We start from the raw sequence: 22,914 nt of genomic DNA, 5'->3' as shown, positions 1-22,914 counted from the left end.
TTCTCCCTCTTTCTCTCTGTCTCTCTCTCTCTCTGTCTCTTTCTCTCTATCTTTCTCTTTCTCTCTCTCTCCCTCTCTGTCTCTTTCTCTCTCTCTCTCTTTCTCTTTCTCTTTCTCTCTCTCTCTCTGTGTCTCTCCTTCTCTCTCTTTCTCTATCTCACATTTTGCTGAAATGTACTGAGTGACTGATAAAGACTAAAACGTTGTCAATTAATGTTCTCATTCCATTGTTTCCCATTCCCTTTATTTGTCTACATGTTTTAATGCTATTTTGTCTACATGCCTTTTATAACAAGTGTGTATTTTAATAAATCCTGTCCATTCTAAAACATTGCTACAATGTTCCTAGATGGCTATGTCAAGTCTATTTATCCATCTGTTATTTTGGTAACCTTTTAAAAGCTTGCTTAATTTGTTCTCATAATGTATTGATTCAGAAGTCAATTCTTTAAAGAAAAACAAAACTGAAGCACTGGAGGTGTAAAAAGTCATTATTAATTCTACTTGTATCATTAGTTGTTCCGCAGAATTTACAATTAAGTTTCAATTGTGCAACATGAATGAAAATACTAGACTTTAATACATTCATCTTTTTACGTTGAATAAGAATCGCTTGATTAAATAATCAACTGTATTTGTTATAGAATAATATATTAAAATAAATGTATGGATAGAGTTATCAAACGTCACTTCTGTATTTCTGTGGAGACTGTAAGAATTATGGCATTCAGGTATTTATTGTATTTTCAGAACTGAAATGACAGTTAGCAGACACTACCCAACCTCACACTACTACAGCTGACCCACCACACTTGTATATCATCCATCTAACTGACCATACTCTCCTATAATAACCTAGACATTACCCTCCTCCTCTAAACTATTTACAGAGCATCCAATGTTAATTAACAGAGATGTTACAGATCCGATTTTCATTTACATCATGTTTAATCATATGATGTAATTACAGAATGTAAAGTAGAGTGTACCTGCCTGTGTACTGTAGTGTGACTTGTGCCCGGTGCATGCACTTGAGTGTACAATGGTCTGGAAACTTACTGCATGCTTACATGTGTTCCATTTGACCACATACCTGATTAAGACGGTGACTTATTACATGTGGAAGTTTGATGCCACCTTAGAAGACTTGTGCTTCCAAAACCCAATCATATTGAGTAAAGTTTTTCTTTTGTCTTATCATTAATGAAGTTGAGCTTTGAAGGTGAATACAGATTCATTTAGTTGGTGTGAAATTTGGGACACCTAGTCACTCACCTAATTAACTTAAGATGCAGATGGGTAGTATTTCTGTTATATAGTTTATGCAAGTTTGCACAGAAAAAGTTGAAGAGTTAGTGTAAATTTAGTTATACCTGCTTATTTCTATGGGCAGCACAGTGGCCTAGTGGTTAGCACATCTGCCTCACAGCACTGGGGTCATGAGTTCAATTCCCAACCATGGCCTTATCTGTGTGGAGTTTGTATGTTCTCCCTGTGTTTGCGTGGGTTTCCTCCGGGTGCTCCGGTTTCCTCCCACACTCCAAAAACATACTGGTAGGTTAATTGGCTGCTATCAAAATTGACCCTAGTCTCTCCCTGTCTGTCTCCCTCTCTGTCTGTTTGTCTCCCTCTCTGTCTGTCTGTGTGAGTGTGTGTCTATATTAGGGAATTTAGACTGTAAGCTCCAATGGGGCAGGGACTGATGTGAAGGAGTTCTCTGTACAGCGCTGCGGAATTAGTGGCGCTATATAAATAAATGATGATGATGATGATGATGATGAGCTGCCCATTGCATGTTCTGCTTGCATTTGGAGATGCTGTCATCTTTGCTTGCAAGGGCCCCAAATTGTACTACTTACAAAACAAATTATTGCCATATGAGCATGTTTGATTGGATAGTACCCTTTAATTATGAACCCCTTATCTTGACTGAACGATACAGTGACATCTTGAAACTCAAGATTTTTAAATCTTTTATTGCTGCTTTCAATTTTTTTTCCTTTAGAAGTTCTATGCATACTAAATATCAATATTTTAATATTAGTGGATTGTAAAAGCAATTAATGCGAATGTATGTTTTCACAATATTTATGCAAACATCTGTATGTATGTATAATGATGTGTGCCGTCTATGTGTTTTTTCAAAATTCAGATTAACCTTCCACTATATGGTTTGCATACATGATTAAGTTTGATTAACTTGCTATAAGTGCTAAAGAGAGACATGCTGTGCACATTTAGCAACCTAGCCCAAAGTATTAAAATTCCCATATACTAAAAAAAAAATTGAACAGTTTTATTTGCCCCACCATGACATAATTAATAAATGTAAATACAAAAATGGATATAATTAGATAAACTAGCTCTCAATTACTGTAACATATTTTTTTTAAGTGCACCCAGTCGCTTTTAGGCAAAGAAGGTAGTCATATTATTAGCTGAACAAATTTTTTTATGATAATCCTGATTATGAATTTACTAATGCCTCATGCCAAATTAAAGTTATTTATTCCTGCATTTTCATAAATATTGTTTCAGCTCTTAAAATGGCTGCCCCCACTGTATATAGTTTAGAGATACAATTTAGCATTAGTGGCTTATAAATGCAATTGCTTAAGGTATAATATTTATCTTCTGTTTGGATTAGTAATTTACTAGGATGACAAAATAAGCAAGTTATTAATTTATATTTTAATTGTCTATTTTCTCCATTCAAACATTGAACTATTTTATTTATTTCAATTTATTAGAAATCTAATATTGACATGGAAAGGTACATTCACCCGATTTGTTCTTTATCTGGCAGTTAATTTATCATTTTGCTAAATTAAAAACAATATTTCACATATAGGGCAATAACTATGACTTTATCCACACTTTTATAAAGATGCATGTAAAAAATGAACTGATCATATTCGATTAACTGAAATATTAATATGCATGTTATTCTTCCCTTCTCCCTCCTGCATGCAGGGATTTGGTTTCGTAACTTTCGAAAATAGTGCTGATGCGGACAGGGCGAGGGAGAAATTACACGGCACGGTGGTAGAGGGACGTAAAATAGAGGTGCATGTTTAAATATTTTATTGTCTATTTCTTATATGTTATTGCTCACTCATTTGTTGTTTCAATGTAACTTTGATGTTTGCTTTTATGTCCGCTTGTTCTTTTCTCCATTTCTTTAATTCAAAGTGTTTCAGAGCCTTCTAAATTTATTATTTATCACTTGTGTTTTTGTCTTTTTTTGTATTTCTTTATTTTGATGTGACTGGTTACAATGACTCAAATTTATGTTACTCTTTAGACAGTATCTTTTTAATATTTTTCTCCAGTATGCAGTATATCCCCAAAATGTGTTGTCAAGGAATGGATGAGAAGCTTAAACAGAATGGTCATTTTTTTTACTACAGGGTTGATGAGGGATTCGCAGTGCCTTTCAAAGGAAATCAAAGGGGGAAAATTAAGTGTCACAAAAACCCTGACAGCCCATTTAAAAGTTTCACAACACCGACAGGTCCGTTCTGGTGCACTGGTTTGCAAGTCTTTACCCATTTAGTTTTACCAACCCAAAAAACAAATAAATATAGGTCTCACTCTTCTTGGGCTAAAACAAATCCCCTAGTTTCATTTGGAAACAGTCTAATTTTAATCATACAAGCTGTCTGAAAATGATATAGCTATTGAGTACGATGCTGCATGTGTTTCCAATGCTTTAAATTATAGGAGCGTCAATAAGCTCACAAAAAAAATATTTTTATATTTTGTATGGCAATGATAGTGATCTCGATTTTTAAGTAGATTAGTCCATATGCTGCACAGTCTGATTAGTACTTAAATCCTGTGTTTTATTTAATGTTGCTATTATGTCCTATATAAAGCAAACTATTATATTGAGAGACCCTTACTAGACATTGAATGCACATCTTACTCAGATATGACTGCATTTTACTGTTTGTTTAGTAATGCACACCCTCCAATCCTTTGTTAGATGTGATTTGGACAAGCTTGAATGGATGTATTTGTTAGCTCTTGCAATAGCACCAAGGCTTTTGTATCAAGTGGTGAATGCTAGATTGTGCCTTTTGAAATGGTTTTTTATTTTTATCAAGTGTCATTTTGAACATGGATTTCTTTGTTAATTTTGACAGTTTTGTTTCTCACTTTTCCTCTCTCCTACTTTTTCCACTGCATGTTGCTTCATGTAAGACTCTTACTTTATTATTTACATATTTATCATTTCAGATTTCTCATTCAATATAAGCATGCCCTTGAATTGTAAATTATGCAAAACCTTTTTATTTTATTTCCATGTTGCTTTATTAAATTTTAATTGATATGGTGTTGATTTATTGAAATGATTTGTACTTTTACAATCCTAGAAGTAAATATGTTTCAAACTAATTTCTTATTTTTCTATAATTTATTATTATTTTTAGTAAATATACAATGAAATTCACATTGATCTAAAAAAATTTAATGCATGAAAAGATCAGACATGTGTAGATATTGCAAACACTAATTCCGTTTTGTATATGCTTAGGTTAATAACGCCACAGCACGTGTTATGACAAATAAAAAGACGTTGAATCCTTACACAAATGGTAAGTTTTGTTGGTTTTTTGCTGGGTTAATTTTTAGAAGTAATTTTAATTTAGGTCATTTTTTGTATAAATAAATGACACGTTTTACTAACAGTTAAAACAGCAGAGAATGTAAACATTGATCTGATCATGTTAAAACAAGATAATTGACAGTTCAATTTATCCTGTATGTATGAATACTGCTATTTGTAAAATTGGTACAAAAACATGCACCCCTCAGAAAATACCCTTTTTTAACCTCCTATGAATTTTATTCAGGAACATTCAGAATCATACTTCTTTTAAATAAAAAAGTGCAACTGTATCAACTTTGATAATTGACAGAGACATTTCAAGCTACCCACTACATTGTTTCGGACATTATCAAATAAAAATAGCAGTATAATATGCGAATTAACATTCATTTTATGAAGGCAAAGCTAGTCACACAAGTAACTATTTTTGAAAATCCAGGTGGTTGAATATTTAAATACGCAGCTTTTCTGTTCACACATGTAGCTCCCAGATTGGACAAAATGGCTATTTAGTGGGCAGATCAAATGTAAAATTTTTTGAAAAGGCCCATGTTACTTGCATGCGGATGAAATCAAATCCAATCAGATTTTGATCATGTGGGATGACTGTTTTAGGGCACAAAAACATTCCAATTGTCTGTCAATTTGATCACAAAAGACCATACTGGCAAATAAGATTTAACCCCGTGTGGGTAGCTCAAAGGTTAATAATTTTTTCATCCGCTGGTGTTATCGGGAATGACAGCAAAGCAGCAGATCATCTTCTCAATAATTGGCCTCAATGAGACTGCTCTTACATTTACAATACAAGAATAAAATAAAATACCAAGCTAAGTTTAGCACATTCATTGGAATGGCACATTTAGTAAAATTGCATAAATATATATGCAGTAGGAAAGAGCAGGGATTTCTCTAATGACCAGCCATTTGCAATGGCAAATGTCAAAGAATAATTGACATTTAATACATCAAGACAAATACAGTCATTAACACCCACAACAAAGAACTTACCTCCATAAATGACAACACCAGGCTCCATGGCAGTTCTATCACTAGGAGAGTGACATTAGCGCTCCTCACACATGATTAACCCACACACTTATGAGCCAGCACATATCTTGCTGACAAGATAAAGTCAATTTTAATTGGTGTTATTTTCATCATGATGAATTAAGACTTTCCTGCGTTGACTCCGAAAAAAAAAGTTGGCTAATACAGCCATCAGCAAACGGAGTGGGAAGGAAATGAAATATGAATGTGCTTCTCAGCTGTGTGCATTGACCTGTATCTGAGAAGGAATTTCATGGACAAATTGAAGACCCATTAGTGTAACTTGAAATATGATATAGATCCTTTTGACTCCTTGACAGAATTGTCTGAAAGATATGAGAATCATTAAAATCAATCATTTTTGTGGCAGTTTTCAATCACAACACTGCACAGTTCTCAATTATAAAATATATTAAAAGACACAATTGCTTTATTGAAATGTTGGTAAAACATTGTGATCATGCTATGAAGACAGGAAACCTTCCACAACAAAAGTACCTTCTTTATTTTTATTTTACATTACATTTTTTGTATGTCAATGGAAAATGGTACTTTACACTTTAGGTTAATGATCAGAGTCTCTCTTTACATGTCTAATTAGACTGCCTCACTTATGTACTTTAAAATAAAATGTATCTTAACATAAACATTTTTTCCTATACAAAATTCCCTTTGCAATAATAAAAATTCATTTAATAGGGAATTAGTTGTAATATGACCTGGGAAGACTTCAATTAAAAGTTTGCTTCTGCTGTTACAGAAGTTTTATAATACAGCATCGACTGTTTTCATTACTGATCACTAATAATTTCACTTCTATTGATAATAATAATTTTGAAGCCCAACTTTAAAATTGTTGTCTCTTTTATTTAGAAGTAGAAATCTGTGGGCTAATTCAGTCAAACTTTTTCATGTCACAATTTAATTTGAAGAAAGTAGAGTGACAATTCTGCAAACAAAGGGCTCTTTGATCCTCGTGCCTGCACACCCTGTAACAGAGTAAAATGCTGTGAACAGCACACATACGTGCAGACATCGAAATCAATAAATCTGGTGACTAAAGTATAATCAGAGCACAGTTCTTTTGCTTCGCTCAAGACACAACACAAAGGGAGGGAATGATCTCATGGCACTCCTCCTAATTATTTGAACTACAAATAGCACAAGTGTGTTGTTGTATTCAATTCATATATATATATTACACGACATAACAAGTGCCCTCTGACGTTTACCTATATAATTTATTTTATGATTAACTCTTTTCCTAGGGTGGAAGTTAAATCCTGTTGTTGGCGCAGTTTACAGTCCTGAATTCTATGCAGGTGAGTTTAAGATATAACTATGTTTTTAAAAGTTTGAAAAGACTGAGAATTTGTTGAAATGGTTGTGGACGATGTTGAATGGTTTTTGCCTCTCTAGGTAATACTAAAGCTTATTATACTGAGTGGGTTGGTGTAATGCAAGAATACCAATACATAATGTTAGATAGAGGACACTAATAATTAACTTTCTTGTATATTTACTAGTTCAGTTTATTGAAAGCTAGTACTACGACAGTTCAGTGCTATATGTTTATCAATCAGTCATTTAAAAACTCTTAATGATGTTTAGCAATAGGTTCAATCTGGGATGAAATAGTCAGTGAATTTAGTCGTGTTGTTTATTTTTTTATTTTTAAGGACAATGTATTGTTTTCCATTTTAAGATGACTTAAAATGATACTGCTATTGCTAGTTGTTTTGTCCATATTAAGCATAAGAAAATTAATTATCAAGTGCCACATATAGAGGCTTTGCTAGGTGCTCAATTTTTCCAAATAAACCTGCAATAGTGAACTTAAAAGGTATGATCATAATTCCTACATACTGGTTTTTTTCTTAATATTGCTTTAAAATTTTGTGAGCACTCATCATTCTGCCAAATTCTGTATAATTTTTACATCTATGTGCCAAAGCTGATTAATGTACACATAGACTTTAGTGCACAGAAGCTTTGTTCTTGAAACTAACATTTAAAAATGAATATTTGAAGCATTTGAAGTGGTATTTTGCATTTTGCTCTTCATACCTTAAGGCCTATTGCAGAATTTATCAATTGCTCATATTATATGATGTCTGTGTGATGTAGTGGGACTATGTTTGACGACTATCAGTGTAACTTGATAAAGGCATTAAACCTGAACTGACCCCTTCTACTAAGAAAAAAGATATTTATAAAATTGAACTGTAGAGATCTAATCATTTCAACTGCAAGATATATAATGCTGTGTAACATTTAAATAAGCTTGGCTACTGCTGAAAAGAGGTTTATGCATTTTCAAACCTTTAAAAATGTGCAAGTCTGGAAGATGGCAATATGTTAAAGGGTAAAAGTATTAAGCTATTTTATTTTCTGTGATATAGTATAATTAAATGTTTAACAATATAATGCACTGATCATTACTCTGTTCCAACTTTTCAGCTTAGCTGCTTCACTGACAAAATATAAAGTCTGGAGGCACTATTTTATGATGTAACTGGTACATACTCTATATAGTATAGGGCTGAATTTGAAGGAATGTACATTATAATGCAATGTTCCCAAAGGCAGCAATGTTCCTGTAAGCTGCAATGTCTTAACATGGGACATTTTAAGAATTTGATAGCACTGTTGAGTAGTACTTGATAGCATGATCAATGATAGTTCAGCTGCAAAAGAAATGATCTCAGTATGATGTGAAGCATGATAAGCAGTGTGATGGGCATTATGCAAATAACTAAATAAAAATGCACATGTTAAAAGCATAATGATTTTAGTTTGCTCCAAACTTAAAGTCTATAAATAATAAACATAGCTTAATTAAGAAGAAATAAACATACCTGTCACTACTCATGATTTTGGAGAGACTGTCCCAATTATCGAACCCCAAAAGGGATATGGCCTATTAGAGAATAGGTGTGGCTCATTGGGAATGTGTACACAGTCGAACAGATCTGTATAGGTTGATGGATTGGAGTGTTTTATTTTCGGTGCGGCTCATTTTGTTACAATTTAGCTGTTGAAACATTGGGAAGTATAAATAAACAAATCTTGATTTTGGCTAATGTGTTAATAAAGTATTAAGTATTTTGTGTAAATAATAATACAACACCTATCCACTTCTTTAGCAATTCATGTTTCCTATCAACTTACTTTGTTTATAATTAAATGAGAACTAGACAGGTTTAGACTATATTCAAATGGACATTTTTGCTGCTGGACTAGGAAATAAACTGTGCATTTTTTTTTCTTGAATTTTTGGACATGTCTTAAAGCATTATGAGATGCCAGCACTTAAAGTTCTTCTAAACTGCAGGATGAAAGATGTCTATGTGGATATAGCCGTATGAGATGCTAACACTTAAGGCTGCTCTAAACGGCAGGATGACAAATGTCTATTGTCTTTTTGTGGGTATGGCCTTAAATTTCTCATGGGTTTTCCAGTTGCTTATTTCACTTTTGCTGATCATTACAAAATATTTACAGCAAATAATATTCCACATATGCATTTCAACTAAATTGTAAAAGGCTTACTTATTTCTTCTTACTTCAATTCAATAGAAAAAAAAACTTGAGCATTATAACACTGTTCTACAATAGCATTTAAAATAGATTGCTGGATATATCTTAAAGCGTACATGATACCAGCACCAAACTGCTGGAGGAAAATTGTCTATGTTAGTATAGCCTTAACTCTCTCATCGTCTTTCTAGTTGCTGATTTTACTTTTGCTGATCAGTGTGAAAACTGATATTCCAAATGTGCATGGCAGCTAAATTGTAAAAGTTTAACTTATTTTTCTCAAAGTACAGTTTAATAGAAATAAAAACATAAGCAATATAAAATTACTCTACAACAGTATGTAAGACAGATTGATTAACAACTCTAGGTATAAAAGTTCTAGTCAACTAGGATAGAAATGTTTAGAAATTACTTTCTTTAAATAAGAAATAACTGAATGTTTCTATCTCATAATTATTGACTTTATTTTCAAGTTTATACAGAATTAACAACCTAACTTTTAATTGTCCTCCCGTAGAGGGCATAAGGAGTTCACATATTTGGCAAATTAAAATCAATATTTTCAATCTTTCCTTAAGCAATTTTCCTAATATATCCCCCTAACATTTATTTTGTCTTTTAATTATAAAATGGCAGATTATTGATTTTTTTGTATAACCACTTGAATTCCCAAGTGCAGCTTTACTGCTAACACAAGGGAGACATTTGCACCTTTTAATGAGGATCTTTAATTACCATTAGAATTGTATTAATTTAGAATTGTAAATTATGTTATATTGCTGTGCTCGGGAAAACTGAAGTATGTACTATAGTTGGTCTACAGACACTTTTCCAATGCATAAAAATATTAAGTAACATTTTGTTTGTGTCGTTTTAGAACTTTTGTAGTTTTACTACATTTTTTGCCAAATGATAAATGACTATAGTAGTGTATCAGGTAATTCTATGTAAAAGAGGATCCACAATTACAATAAAACTAATTATTAGGTTCATTAAAGGGGAACTCCACCTGTTATTTATATGCATATCCCTGATTTGCTAATAAGATTAAACACTAAAGGTGTACTTGGAATGTAAGGGTTAACTGTTTGTAAAAAAATTAACTGATTTTAAAGATTATCAGTGACTGCAGAGCTCTGCTGCATGACTTCCAAGGTCTATTACTGTGAATGAGCCTGATATATGGAATGAATGGTGGAATGAGATGTATTAACACCAGAAAGCAGTAGAAAATAGTATTAACAATAATAACAACAATTTGCACCACAGATTTAGCAAGCACTGCCAAAATTACTTAGTGTTCATATTTGTTTTCTATTCTTTGTTGCTCGACATATGATACTTTTTCTTGAATACAATTATATATGGGCTAATAGACAATACGACATAAGAATGCTGGGCATCTGTTTGCTTATTTAAGATTTATATTATTCACAATGGCCCAAATTCTCATGGTTTTGTAAGGCGCCACAGTGCTCCGCAGCGTTGCAGTGCCGTGCAGGGAAAACAGTACATACATAAAACAGGGACATACGAGGTAGCCAAAATAAATGCAGACATGAAAACAAAGGGTATGAAAGACCCTGCTCATCTCATTAGAGAGCTTACACTCTAAGTGGAAAAGGGCACAGCTGAAACAAAAGGATCAAATGTGGTTCATAGTGGAGAGTTGGACAGTTGTGAGGGTGTATTAGTGTAAATAGTATTATTGGGGATAAGGTCACCTCTAAAAAAGACATAGGGTTTTAAAGAGCGCCTAAAGATTTGAAGGCTGTGGAAGTCTGATTGAGCATGGTAGGGAATTCCATAAGTGGGAAGCAGCAAAGGAGAAGTCTTGTAGGCGGCAGTGAGAGGTGGTTACCAGAGACGAGACAAGGTGCAGGTCAGTGGTAGAACTAAGAGATTTGAGATGTGTGCTGAGGGCTTTGTAGGGAAGGGTGAGTAATTTGAATTTGATTCTAATTAATTTATTGATTAATAATTAATTCCCGAATGCAGTAAAATCTTTAAATATGGCCCTGGTTAAAAGTTTTAAAATATTAGTGACTTGATTGTACAAAAATATTTCTTATAAAAGATATTTCTACTGTATGCTTCCACAAAACATAAAAAAAATACTGTTCTAAACATACTTCAATTATATAATCAATAATCGTAGAAGGGAACATGTAACCTGTAGATTTAGGTAGCCATTCTTACACCATGATAATCTATGCTGTGAAAGCCTCAAATCAATATACTACCAAATCCCCCAGACACAGGAATTCATTTTTCCATACGCAAAAGGGTTGTATACATCAAATATGGATAATATTCAACATGTTATTGCCTTTTAAATGGAATTAGAGAAACCACCATTCTTTATGTCTTAACAGAATGAAGGACATTTTAGTGGAAGCATACACAAAGAAAGAATACGTTTAATAATAATGGACTGATATGTCCATGGAATGTTTTACTGCAGATAATGTTCTCATGTTCCTGAAAAGTCCTTAAAGTCTCTATGTTCTTGAGCATCCAACTTGCAAGGATGTATAATATTTACAGCCCATCCCATAATATCCTGCACCGATCTCATAATGTGTATCAGTAAGGAAAGTCTATTAGACACATGGAACAAGCTTAATAGATTTCCATGCAAGATATACATTATTAAAGTTTTACATATTTTGCAAAAATAGGCAAAGGACAAATCAAGAAAATAAACTTAATTAGATTCAAGATGAATTAAGACCCTTCTTGTTTGTCCCATCTGTAAGCAGATCAATGAAGAGTTGAAGTCTAATGAGTTGAGTTCATCTGAATGCAATCAGAATAGAATGTTTTACAAGCAATCAAGGACAATAAAATATAGTTTCTAATATAGAGTAATGGAAACAATATATACAGATTGTGGATCAGTTTAAATGTGGGATGTTGGCAGAAACTTTTAAATCTACATAGGATGAAATACTGTTATAGATAATTGATAAGGCCTTCTCTGCCATGATATAAATAGAGTGCACCATCTTTTCAGCTGGATAAACCTCCTGTTTGGTGACTTTCCAAGTGTTCAACATTTGCAATGAGTTTCCTATATTCTTGCTCATAGTCTTCTTTTCACCATTCCGCCCACATATTGTACTTGCTATGTATGTTATTTTTATGAACCCGTGAAGCTACACTTTTGCATGAGAACTGCTGAAATGGACCAGAAGTAAGAGGAAACTTTTCCTCCCGTGTATGCAGAAATATTAGCTACTTCACATACTAGGCCTGATTCATTAAGGCACGCAAAACTAACGTTATGTGCGTCTTTTATGCATGTCTGGATTCAACAAGAACAGGATGTGAATATATATGTTGTGTTGAATACTGATGTAGGTCTGCTCTTCTCTACTAGACAGGACACTGCAAAATATATCCAATACATATGAGGAACATAAACTCACAAAAGAATGCATAGAAAAAAAACCCCTAATCAATGAGTGTCACATGTTAATAATGTAGTAGTTAATGAAAAACATTAAAAAATAAAAACGATTTTAATGTAATTAATGTCTATTGTACATAAAAAAAACATTTTTACAGTTGCTCATTATTGCAAACACATGTTGTAGCATACATACTCAGCTGTCATCACTAGTAATCGGCACTTAGACTAGACCTGTAGGTAGATTAAGAGATGCGGCTGAAAGACAAGTACCTTAGAGATCCCCAGAGCATAAATTGGACGCTGCTGCATGCGCTTGAGCTTGGCACTCCCTTACTGTACATTGACCATGGGCATATGTCCCTTCCACACCATGTTCCCTTTCTGAAATAGCAACCTGTCTTAATTGTGGATATGATCCAGTTACTATCCTTAATGAATCAGGCTCAATCTCTGTAACAGATCAGCTTCTATTTATAGACGTTTGTTGCTTTGGGTATTCTTTTAAATTTTTAGTAATTTTTTAATTCATATATTAGTTTCCTGTTATCAATTTGTCTTTATCAGTTTAAAATTATTATTTAATTATTATATCGGATGTTTATGAAATTTTGGCATCTCCCATCTGCTGATTTCACTGCTATACCATCACTGGATGTTAGTGGTAGCACCTAACTACAGACAAACGGGGAGAATTGACAGTTTGTTGGAACCACTGCTTAGTAAATATACCCCCTTTTCACTTTCCCAGGATTAATTTGGTGCCATAGTGTTTTAGGAGAGCACAAATGTTTTTTCTCCAATGCCTGTGGCATCTGCTCAGAATTAGCTAGCCCTGTATCCTGCCCACAGTTGTTTTTGACTTGGCAGTATTTCACACTGCCAAGAGGAGCTTCATGAAGAAACTCAATGACAGTCACCTGAGATTTGTTTAGTAAAAGGGTACAGAGGAGCCAGACACGAAAGTACCTTGAAAGTTCTGCTCTCCTCCAATACCATGAGAGGGTGTACAGGATGGGCCTGACCAATGATGGCATGGGCATGGTGAAAACTGCAGATATTTCTGTCTGTACTTGGATGGTCACCAGTGCATGTGATGTTGATGGCAGTAACAGTGGAGCCCCAAGCAGAAGATTTTCTGATGAATTTGTCAGGACCAAAGGCAGCCACACATCCTGCTGTGCGTGCCCTTCTGTGGGATGATTGGCTTCTACTTAATTTGTGCAGCCCCAACCAACACCCAGGCATTAGAATACATGAGTATGTCAAATTAGCAGACATAATAGGTCCCCAGACATTCAGATTGTCTTAAATCCCTTTAGCTAACTATTTGCTTTGTGTAATAAAATGGTTGTCTTCTGGTAAATTGGATCACAACATGCTTGTGAACATCGAGTCAGAACACATGTGTAACACTCACCCTGAATGATTCTAGGCTGTGGAACATGAGGATGAGCTGTAACATGTTCAAAAAATATTCATTCAGCAACTTGTGTCTTTATGTTCCAATACTGGGTGTTTGCCATCCTCTATGGTGCAGCTAGGGACATATTAGCAAGGATTGTCCTTGTATATTTATCAACAGTGTTTTGGCCAATTTGCCTCCCCCCATAGTTTGTTCCTGACTGACATTGTAGGACTGTCAGCTTGATTTCAACAGACGATAGAAACACAGAATTGGACAATAGAAAATAACTTATCCATCCAGTCAGTCCAGTGTATAGTGCACTTGTTGGTTATGTCACTAAATGAATCAGTGTAGCATGTATAGATATATGGAGAGATATGTGAGGAGACATACCATGCAGCTGTCTGCCAGATGTACATTATGTTGGACGTAAACCAGTCAGTTAGCAGAGTGAGCGGGAAGCGATTTGGGGGGGGCGATTTAGTTCCCGCCCCTTTTTGATTGTTAAGGCTGCCTGCGGCTGCACACTATGTGCAGGTCTGTTCGGCAGCGACAGGCAGGGAGAGTGTGCTGCCCTGCTGCTCTGACTTGTGTTTTAAACACAATCAGAGCAGTCGGGCAGCACACTCTCCCTGCCTGTCTCTGCTGAACGGACCTGCACATAGTGGGCAGCCACCGGCATCAAGCCCCTGCTAGGGGGGTGATCGGGGCGATCGCCCACTCCTGGATCCGCCACTGCCTCCACCTGATTGTCTGGCTTGATGCAGTGCTGCCTTTCCTGTTTCTAGCAGACCCTATTACAGGAACTGGAGCAGTTAGCAGATGGATGTTAGTTACAGGGTGGCTCCACTATTACCTTCACTATCACTGTCCTCAGTCCTATTTCCACTACACCACACAACAGAATGAATTGTCCTTGTCACCCTGGTTCTATTCATAGACTAACAGTCTGCAAAACTGAGCACAAATCTTCCTTGCTGTCGCTAATATGCATTCAGTTATATTCAAGTTATTGTCCTATGTAACATTTGCAATCTTTTTTTGTCTGGAGGACAGCCATTTCTCAATTTTGCTATTTAAGCAAAGAAAAATGTCTTGTGATGTCATGTGATTTTTAGTCCAATTTAGTCCAATCTAAATATATGGTGGCATGGCAAAGTTTCACAATCAAATGGTGATGAAAATGCAAATGATGATGCTGCTGATGATGATGGTGAAGACGATAGTGTTGGTAATGATGAAGAACCTGTAGCTTGACCATTTTTTGACACACACTGAAATCACCCAGTGAGCAGTGAAGTCATATATTGACACAGGCCATATTCACTCAACCACAAATTTGTTGTGTCCCGAACCTGAATACAAAAAGATTTCTATGTTAGTAACAATATTGGCAAAAAAAGTTTGTACAACTTGCTTAAAATAATAAGTAGATACTTGCCAAGTGTTCATTCATGGAGAATGATCTAGAATGTGTCCTGATGTAGTTTTCCCTCTGTCTAAAATTATAGCTGTCACTGTTGGTGGCATTCACCAGTTTTCCTGAGGAATTATTTCAAACATTATGTGGTGAAGACTTAAAATTTACAGTTTGCACTTAATTGTCGTTTGGTGTTGCTTACTATGTACATCATTATCACCATCAGCAGTGCTAGATGTACAATTAATTTGTTTATTTGTATTTTTGGAACTGGCATCTGTCTTATCAAGTCTAAGTTATTTCTTCTAAAGAGACTATAATAACTACCACGTTAGATCAGGACCAAAGTTAAAAGCTTTGCTCCCTGGCGACCTAGTCTAAACCTTTGTGCGTATAATATGCACTTGAAAAATAAATCCAAACCAGGTAAAAGAATTTAGCCTTTTCCACGGTGTATGTTTTTCATCTTGAATTGGAAACTTTCATGGGGTTTGTTTGTAAGGTTGAAGGTGTGTAAGGAGCAATCATGACACTGTTTGGTATTGCATTATCAGTTTCACATAGTTTATGATGAATTACACTGTCATTAACACTGTACTTTTTTTTTTCTGGATGCGGATTTGGTGGAGTTGTGTTTCTCAGATGTGCTTCGTAAGGCAGTCATTTTTTTGGGATGTTTATCTTGTGGCTGCTGAATGGCAGCTGCAAAGTAGTCATGTGACTGTTTCCTCTTTAACAACAATTCTGCTCTGATTAAATCAATTTATAGCTGGAAGACACAGAAGAAAACTAGAAAAAAAAAGTATAGTTCATCTTATGAACTTGCAGTCTTTTTTCCTGAAGATGTAATATTGATGTTTAGTAAACATCAAACTAATCACTACACTTTCTGTAATTGGAAGATATGTTTCCTGATTAATCCATGCAATAGTCTTATCTTAAATTGAGACCTGAGAATTCTTAATAAAATCCTTGTAAACATACAAGCCTTTTCTTTCCAGAAGTCATTCTTCCAAAGTTGGCTTTTGTTTTAATGAGAAGCTCTCTTTTACTGGCTATGTAAATGATGAAAAAATGGCCACTTTGGAAATAAAAATGATATATCTACAGGGAAACTGTTGATTTAAAGCACCTTTAATCTTCATAAATAAGTAAGAAAACAGAAGGTTACACAAAGCTGTCAAGATAGGACTGATAAATGGCAAATTCACCTGTTCCTCAATTGCCAGTGAAGACACATGCTGCAAGGCTTAACCACATTGTATATCATATCTGCCAACTCATTTCTGTGATTAAATATTCCGTCAGCGAGAGCTGTAAGGCGGTAAAGCTTAACAAGATTCATAAGATGCGCCACTTGAATACACATAACTCACTTCCGTGGATGGAGAGCACCCCGCATGCAAAAGAAAATTAGAATTGTGTTAAATTACTTCAGAAGACAAGATCAGAAGAGATAGGAAGGAAAGATCCCCTAATGCAATGCAAATCTAAGATATGGTTATGTCCTGACAACTTGAAGCAGATAATTAAAGTCAAAACTGAAGAAACACATTGTAAATCAAATCCAAAACCTTTTAGGTTAATAGTTGAGCAAGAGTATCTGCTGCATTATTGTTGTTGCTTTTATATTTATTTTCTTGTGTTTCATCACCTCTTTCAAGTGCAGTTTTCAAAAACAAGCATTCCTTGAATACTTGGCAAGCAGGGATTGCATGCAAATAGGTGTGAGTGCCTTCCGTTCGCATACCGATACCTAGAGTTCTGGACTGCAACTGGGATATGTTATACTATGTAATTGTTTTGAAAGGGAGCATCCACAGTTTTTTGCAGGATGCAATATTATTGAATAAAATCCATGTAATATTTTTATCATGAATTAAACTGAATTGAAAAGCATAGTTCAAGTAAGTAACGTTAAGAAAAGGACAGGTCTATCAAATCAGCAACGCGTTACATAGGCATTCTTGAATTGCATTAAGTCTATTTCCATTTTGACAGAACTCTTAAGCAATTCTGGTTCAATAAGTAGCCCCTTCCATATGCTCATTTGTCAGGAGAGAATTTAGCTGCTTGTTTCAATAGTTAGAAGAAATAATGATGTGTCCTCCTCTCTTAGGTAGTACATGTCCTTTCTAGCTCTTTGGGGTTTAATTGAAAAAGAAAAGGTCCACATTTTTAAACAAATGTTTTAATGGCCTCCTTTCAGAATGACATGAGTAATTACATATTAGATGTTGATGTAAATGCCTCATATGTGATACTGATTAAGGGGTTTATGTTGCGTTCTTGGCATGTAATACACTTTTTCACTTCTGGGCACTAATTCCAAAATTAGTGGTTTGTGCGCATAAAATTATACACCAAGAACACAATTTGCGTTTAGCTTATCATCATAAGTCCTATGTATTTGAATTCTAGGAAAGTTTATAGCTTAATGTGCCAGAGGGTTCTGTAACGTGTGAGTGTGGCATCACTAAAGGCACATTGTTGCACACCATAACAGATGCATAAACATGCCACTTGCCTAAAAGAACTCTGCTCTCTGTAAAAGTTGATTTAAAAAAAGCCTCTAAAGAATAGCCATCATTGTGTTACTGCTGAAATCTGACCATACATTTGTAGCAGCTTCTAGTTTATTCTTAAGTGAAGGGAATTACTAAACTTTAAAAAAAAAAAAATGAAATGTGAATATAAAAAAGGAAGTACAAATTATAATAGAAGGAATAGAGTAGAGAGAAAGGTAATCTTTTAGATGCAATAAAGAAAGATAATGTAACTATGAATCATTAAGCATAACCCAACAATTAAAATCTTGCAGATGGGTTTATCATCTGTTATACAACTAATTATATCGCACAATCCTTGGCAACAGTCTGTACTGTAATGGATTGTATTCTGTAGGCTTGATAAAAAAAATTATACTCCTCTTGATATGATTCATTGCAACAATGGCTTTACAGATGAATTTTTATAATTGCTTTTGTTTTCTGCATATTATAAGTTGACGCCTTATCATTTGTACTTTGTGTCATTTAGGATATATGTTTATATTGCTTGTAATAGATATATTATTGGATGGGAAATGTGATTGTGTAATTATTCAGCACAAAATGTACTAAGACTAGTGCCAGATAAAGTGATTCTGCACTGAGTTTTAAACATTGTGCTTATTTGCTCCATGAACACATGCTGTTGAATAGTGTTTTAGAACTAGTATTAGCAAACTGTATAGGAGTTAGTTCTGTAACTCTTTTTAGTACTATGTGTCACGGTAAGTTGTGACCCAGTAAGTTTAACTATCATTGCTGGTGCCATCTCAGTTCCTCCTAGGGTGATCTCTGCAGCCTCCTTGGTGATGGAGCCTGCCATCAGAACATTTGTGAACATAGGAAACAAGTGTCTTGACTGCTATATCCAGCAGTGAATATGATGCCAAACAGATATACTTGGCACACAGCAACTCCGAGCTGACAGATAACCAAAAGAGTGTTCATGCAGCACAAAAACGGAAAAGCCTTCCCTGGAACTAGAACAGGAAGGACATTGCCAGTAGCTGGTTATTATAAAATTTCTGCAATGACTAGTTCATCTTTCATGTTTCCACCTTCCATTGTCTCTCCTAATTCCAACCATACCAGAATGCCGCTAGCCGAATAAAAACGCCATGTGCCAATGGCTGTTTTAATATTGGAGGTAATGCTTCACATTCTTTTAATGTTTACTGCTTTTGTTTACCTGTGTGATTCCATCCTTAGTGTGATTTAGGTAAATTGGTATATATTGATTAAAAATTATCTACAGGGTTCCATAATTACCTAGCCTTGTTGGTCAATGCTCAGAGTTGCTATATATTAAATTATTTCAGTGGGTTTATATAAACTGGTTTTATTTCCAACATACTCCCCACAAAACATAGAACATAACAGAGAAAATCTACATATCAGCCTGTGATACGTATTTACCGTATATAATATAAGTGATATCATGCATCAGTCTAAAGTGTACCTTTTACTGACAATGATTATCATATTGCCAGCATATTGGCACAGATCCATATAGCTAAAATGTGGATGTGTAACTCTCGGAGTGCCCTTTATAATTGAACACTGTCATGATTGTAGGAATTGCTGCAGTTCATTAGTAAATATCAGACCGCCTGTAGTATGGATTTCAAGCAGGTCACACAGAGTGACTTTGATTGCAGCAGTGCACACAGGAATTCTGGATACAAGACTAAGATACCATAAATAATTATTTATGAGACTTACATTAATTTCTTGCTGTGAACAATTGTTCCCAGCAAGATATTAATGTAGTCTCATAAACTGTGCCCACATTGATTCCTCTATCAAATAAATGACATATTATTAAAGGAGGTTTCAGAAAAGCCCCTGCTTATAGCCCACTGTTAATTGCGATAGGGGTCTAACTGCACAGAGTGAATTTGCGTTGCAGTTTCTACTGCTTAGAGGGGAAACATGTTAATTTCTAATAGCAGCAAAATCCCAGGCAATTGTTTTTGCCTGAGGCTGATGCATATAAATGTATTCCTTTTGGCAAAATTTATGGAGACAACATTGTTTTTTTTTAAATATGCAACTATTTACTGGCACATTTTAAAACAGTAGTTTACTGTATCTCATACACTCATTTCCAACGAACACACTCATCTAAAAATATTAAAAGGAAATTTGGATCTCTTATGCACTATACCCATAACACACAATTCTTAAACGTTAAACTATTAGCTACCTATAAAACTGTGTACCACATAATACCATCTTGAGCTTGACATAAGACCGTGACGTTTTACTTGGCATAAAATGCTATCATCATCACCATCATCACCATGTATTTATATAGCGCCACTGATTCCGCAGCGCTGTACATAGAACTCATTCACATCAGTCCCTGCCCCATTGGAGCTTACAGTCTACATTCCCTAACATACACACACACACACACACACACACAGAATAGGGGCAACTTTAATAGCAGCCAATTAACCTACTAGTATGTTTTTGGATTGTGGGAGGAAACCGGAGCACCCGGAGGAAACCCAAGCAAACACGGGAAGAACATACAAACTCCACACAGATAAGGCCATGGTTGGGAACTGAACTCATGACCCCATTGCTGTGAGGCAGAAGTGCTAACCACTGAGCCACCATGCTGCCCAGTATCATATAATGCTTTCAAACGGAAATAGACAAACAGTAGTATTATCCTAATATATATTTTACGTGTCAGTTGTCTAACAAACATCTTTGAGCTATTTATGTAAACTTACAGTCACATATTGTTATATGAGACCAAATTAAAATATAAAACAGAAGCTTTACCCTGAATAAAGTCCCATTGTTGGTAAATATGCTCAACCATGTTAATTAGTCACAATAGTTAATTTACAGTGTACAAAACAAAGCTATAACTGTGGTGAAAAAAATAAAGTGGCAAAGTGCTTTCAGATGTAATGTGAAACCACGATTACATTAACAACACTGATGACAGTTAATGCATTTCTGAAACTTCTACAGAGCTCTTACAAGCCATTATATTCGAAATATTGGTTTATGAAAAATTAATAAAGTCAGTAGAAAATGGAACTCAGCATCTGCACAAGCTATTTACACAGAATCACCCAGAATTAATTATTCCTTATGCTACATTGTAATGAGTTTTGCATTAAAATGTATACTATTATAATAACTAAGCAAAAATTACCCAGAGAACGATGCTAAAGGCTGTGTTTTTAGAGAATAAATTAGTTAATGGTTTATATATTTAAATTTGGTCTAAGGTTAATGGCCACATTTGTCATGATGTGGAATGTTGGTTTTTATTTCTGAAAACAAAGTATAGAGGCATATAAACCAATAATCGTAGTGAGGGGATATTCCAGTGATAGTAAACGTAGAAAAGATCAAGACATGATAGGTGATACAATATTGTGGTGTCTTCTGGCTAAGGTGCGATTATTGGCATTTTCACTAACTCAAAATATATCAGCCAACTCAAAATGATACAATGATGATGGGCGGTTTTGTAAGGAGAAAGAGTCATACCAGAATGCATTGCAATTAAAATAACCCTTTACTAAGCCATGACACCCAGTAATGATGTATATTACTTGGACAACAAAGCCCAGACTTAATATTTATTTTGTAATATGTCCTTCTGAGATGGCTACATAAGCTCAGATTTATATACAAAGAAAAAGATTTACTATTTCATAGAGACTGTTGGGACCATCACATTAAATACGTATTAAATGCATAAATCCACAAAAAGGCATAGGAGTTGCCATAATTATTGACTTCCATAATAAACTGCAAAAAGTCACGCCCATGGGTAATATGTTTTAAATGAAAGAAATGCTTCCCAGCAGGATATTTAATACTTTTGGGGGGTTGTTCCTGTAAAAATGCTCTGTGCTTCCTGTTGTAAGATTATGGGTGCAGAGGGAAATGGTCTAAAGAATAAAAACTGACTTCAAAGTCTTGCATACTACTACTTTGGGACTGATGACTTCTTTAATACCAACATTCTCAAGCATCATTTATGTTTCATATAACTGATGAGTGAGAGGGGGCATTGTCTTTATTATATGTGTTACTATTGTTACTATACCTGTATTATATTGATAGAATGGCACCTGCATAAAGTGTGCTTGTTTGGTGCAAATAAAGTCCTGTTGAAAGTCTAAGCATGTTTGACAGGCTCATCTAAGAATTTCCAATATATACATGTACATTGGCACAGAAATAGGCACATGACACAGTAAAATGCCATTTGCGTTACAGACCTTTATTTCTGCAGCTTAGCAAATTACCTCTCATGTATAGGGGAGAAACTCTCATTGTGAATTTCCTCTGATTTGTAAATGAGTGACTTCCATCACCTTTGCCCATGTTATGTACAAGTAAAACCATTATATGTATTAATGTCTAGGTTTTTAGTGGTCTTGTACATGGTTATGTTAAGCATCAGTGATTTGTCAATTTAGTCTTCCCATCTACTGAATAAATTAAAGTTACAATGTTGCACTGAGAAGAACAACCTAAATGACTAAATAAAATATACTTAAAGAAGTGATCCATCCAAAGATTTCCCCATAAGTTAACATAGCAAATGACCCTTCTGGAGAAGTGCAGTAGTGGTCCTTTCCCTGCCATACCTTTTATTGAAATTGACACTAGAATGAAGGCAGTGGGAGACATGAAAGCGACAACAGAACCTATCAGAGTGTTTATTTTGGTGTACTGCTTCGTAGCTCAAGCTCTCCAGCACCTGCATGGTACCTGCCCAGACAGTGGCCACCACCAGACTTCTGAACAGAGTGTGTCAAGATCTAGCATATAGAAAAAATCATTTTAGGCATGAAAATAGGTTAACATTAGCAAGAAGAATATTGAGCACAACACGTGAAGCTCTGTCTGGATCAGAACACTCAGGTCTTAAGTTAA

At 34.8% G+C, this 22,914-nt stretch overlaps 1 protein-coding gene across 6 annotated transcripts in view; it reads left to right on the top strand.

Annotated features, from left to right (window-relative positions):
• Window positions 1-22,914, top strand: part of RBFOX1 (RNA binding fox-1 homolog 1) — a 522,788-nt gene that overhangs the window by 380,688 nt on the left and 119,186 nt on the right. For all 6 annotated transcript variants that reach the window (XM_075179846.1, XM_075179848.1, XM_075179845.1 and 3 more), the window contains exons 5-7: window positions 2,974-3,066; window positions 4,541-4,601; window positions 6,934-6,987. In XM_075179846.1, coding sequence (XP_075035947.1) covers window positions 2,974-3,066; window positions 4,541-4,601; window positions 6,934-6,987 — 208 coding nt within the window. The remainder of the gene's footprint in view (window positions 1-2,973; window positions 3,067-4,540; window positions 4,602-6,933; window positions 6,988-22,914) is intronic.

Source organism: Mixophyes fleayi, chromosome 7 (assembly GCF_038048845.1).
Source record: "Mixophyes fleayi isolate aMixFle1 chromosome 7, aMixFle1.hap1, whole genome shotgun sequence".
NCBI classification, from domain to species: domain Eukaryota; kingdom Metazoa; phylum Chordata; class Amphibia; order Anura; family Limnodynastidae; genus Mixophyes; species Mixophyes fleayi.
The sequence above is the reverse complement of the archived record's forward strand: the minus strand, read 5'-3'. Positions and strand labels throughout refer to the sequence as shown.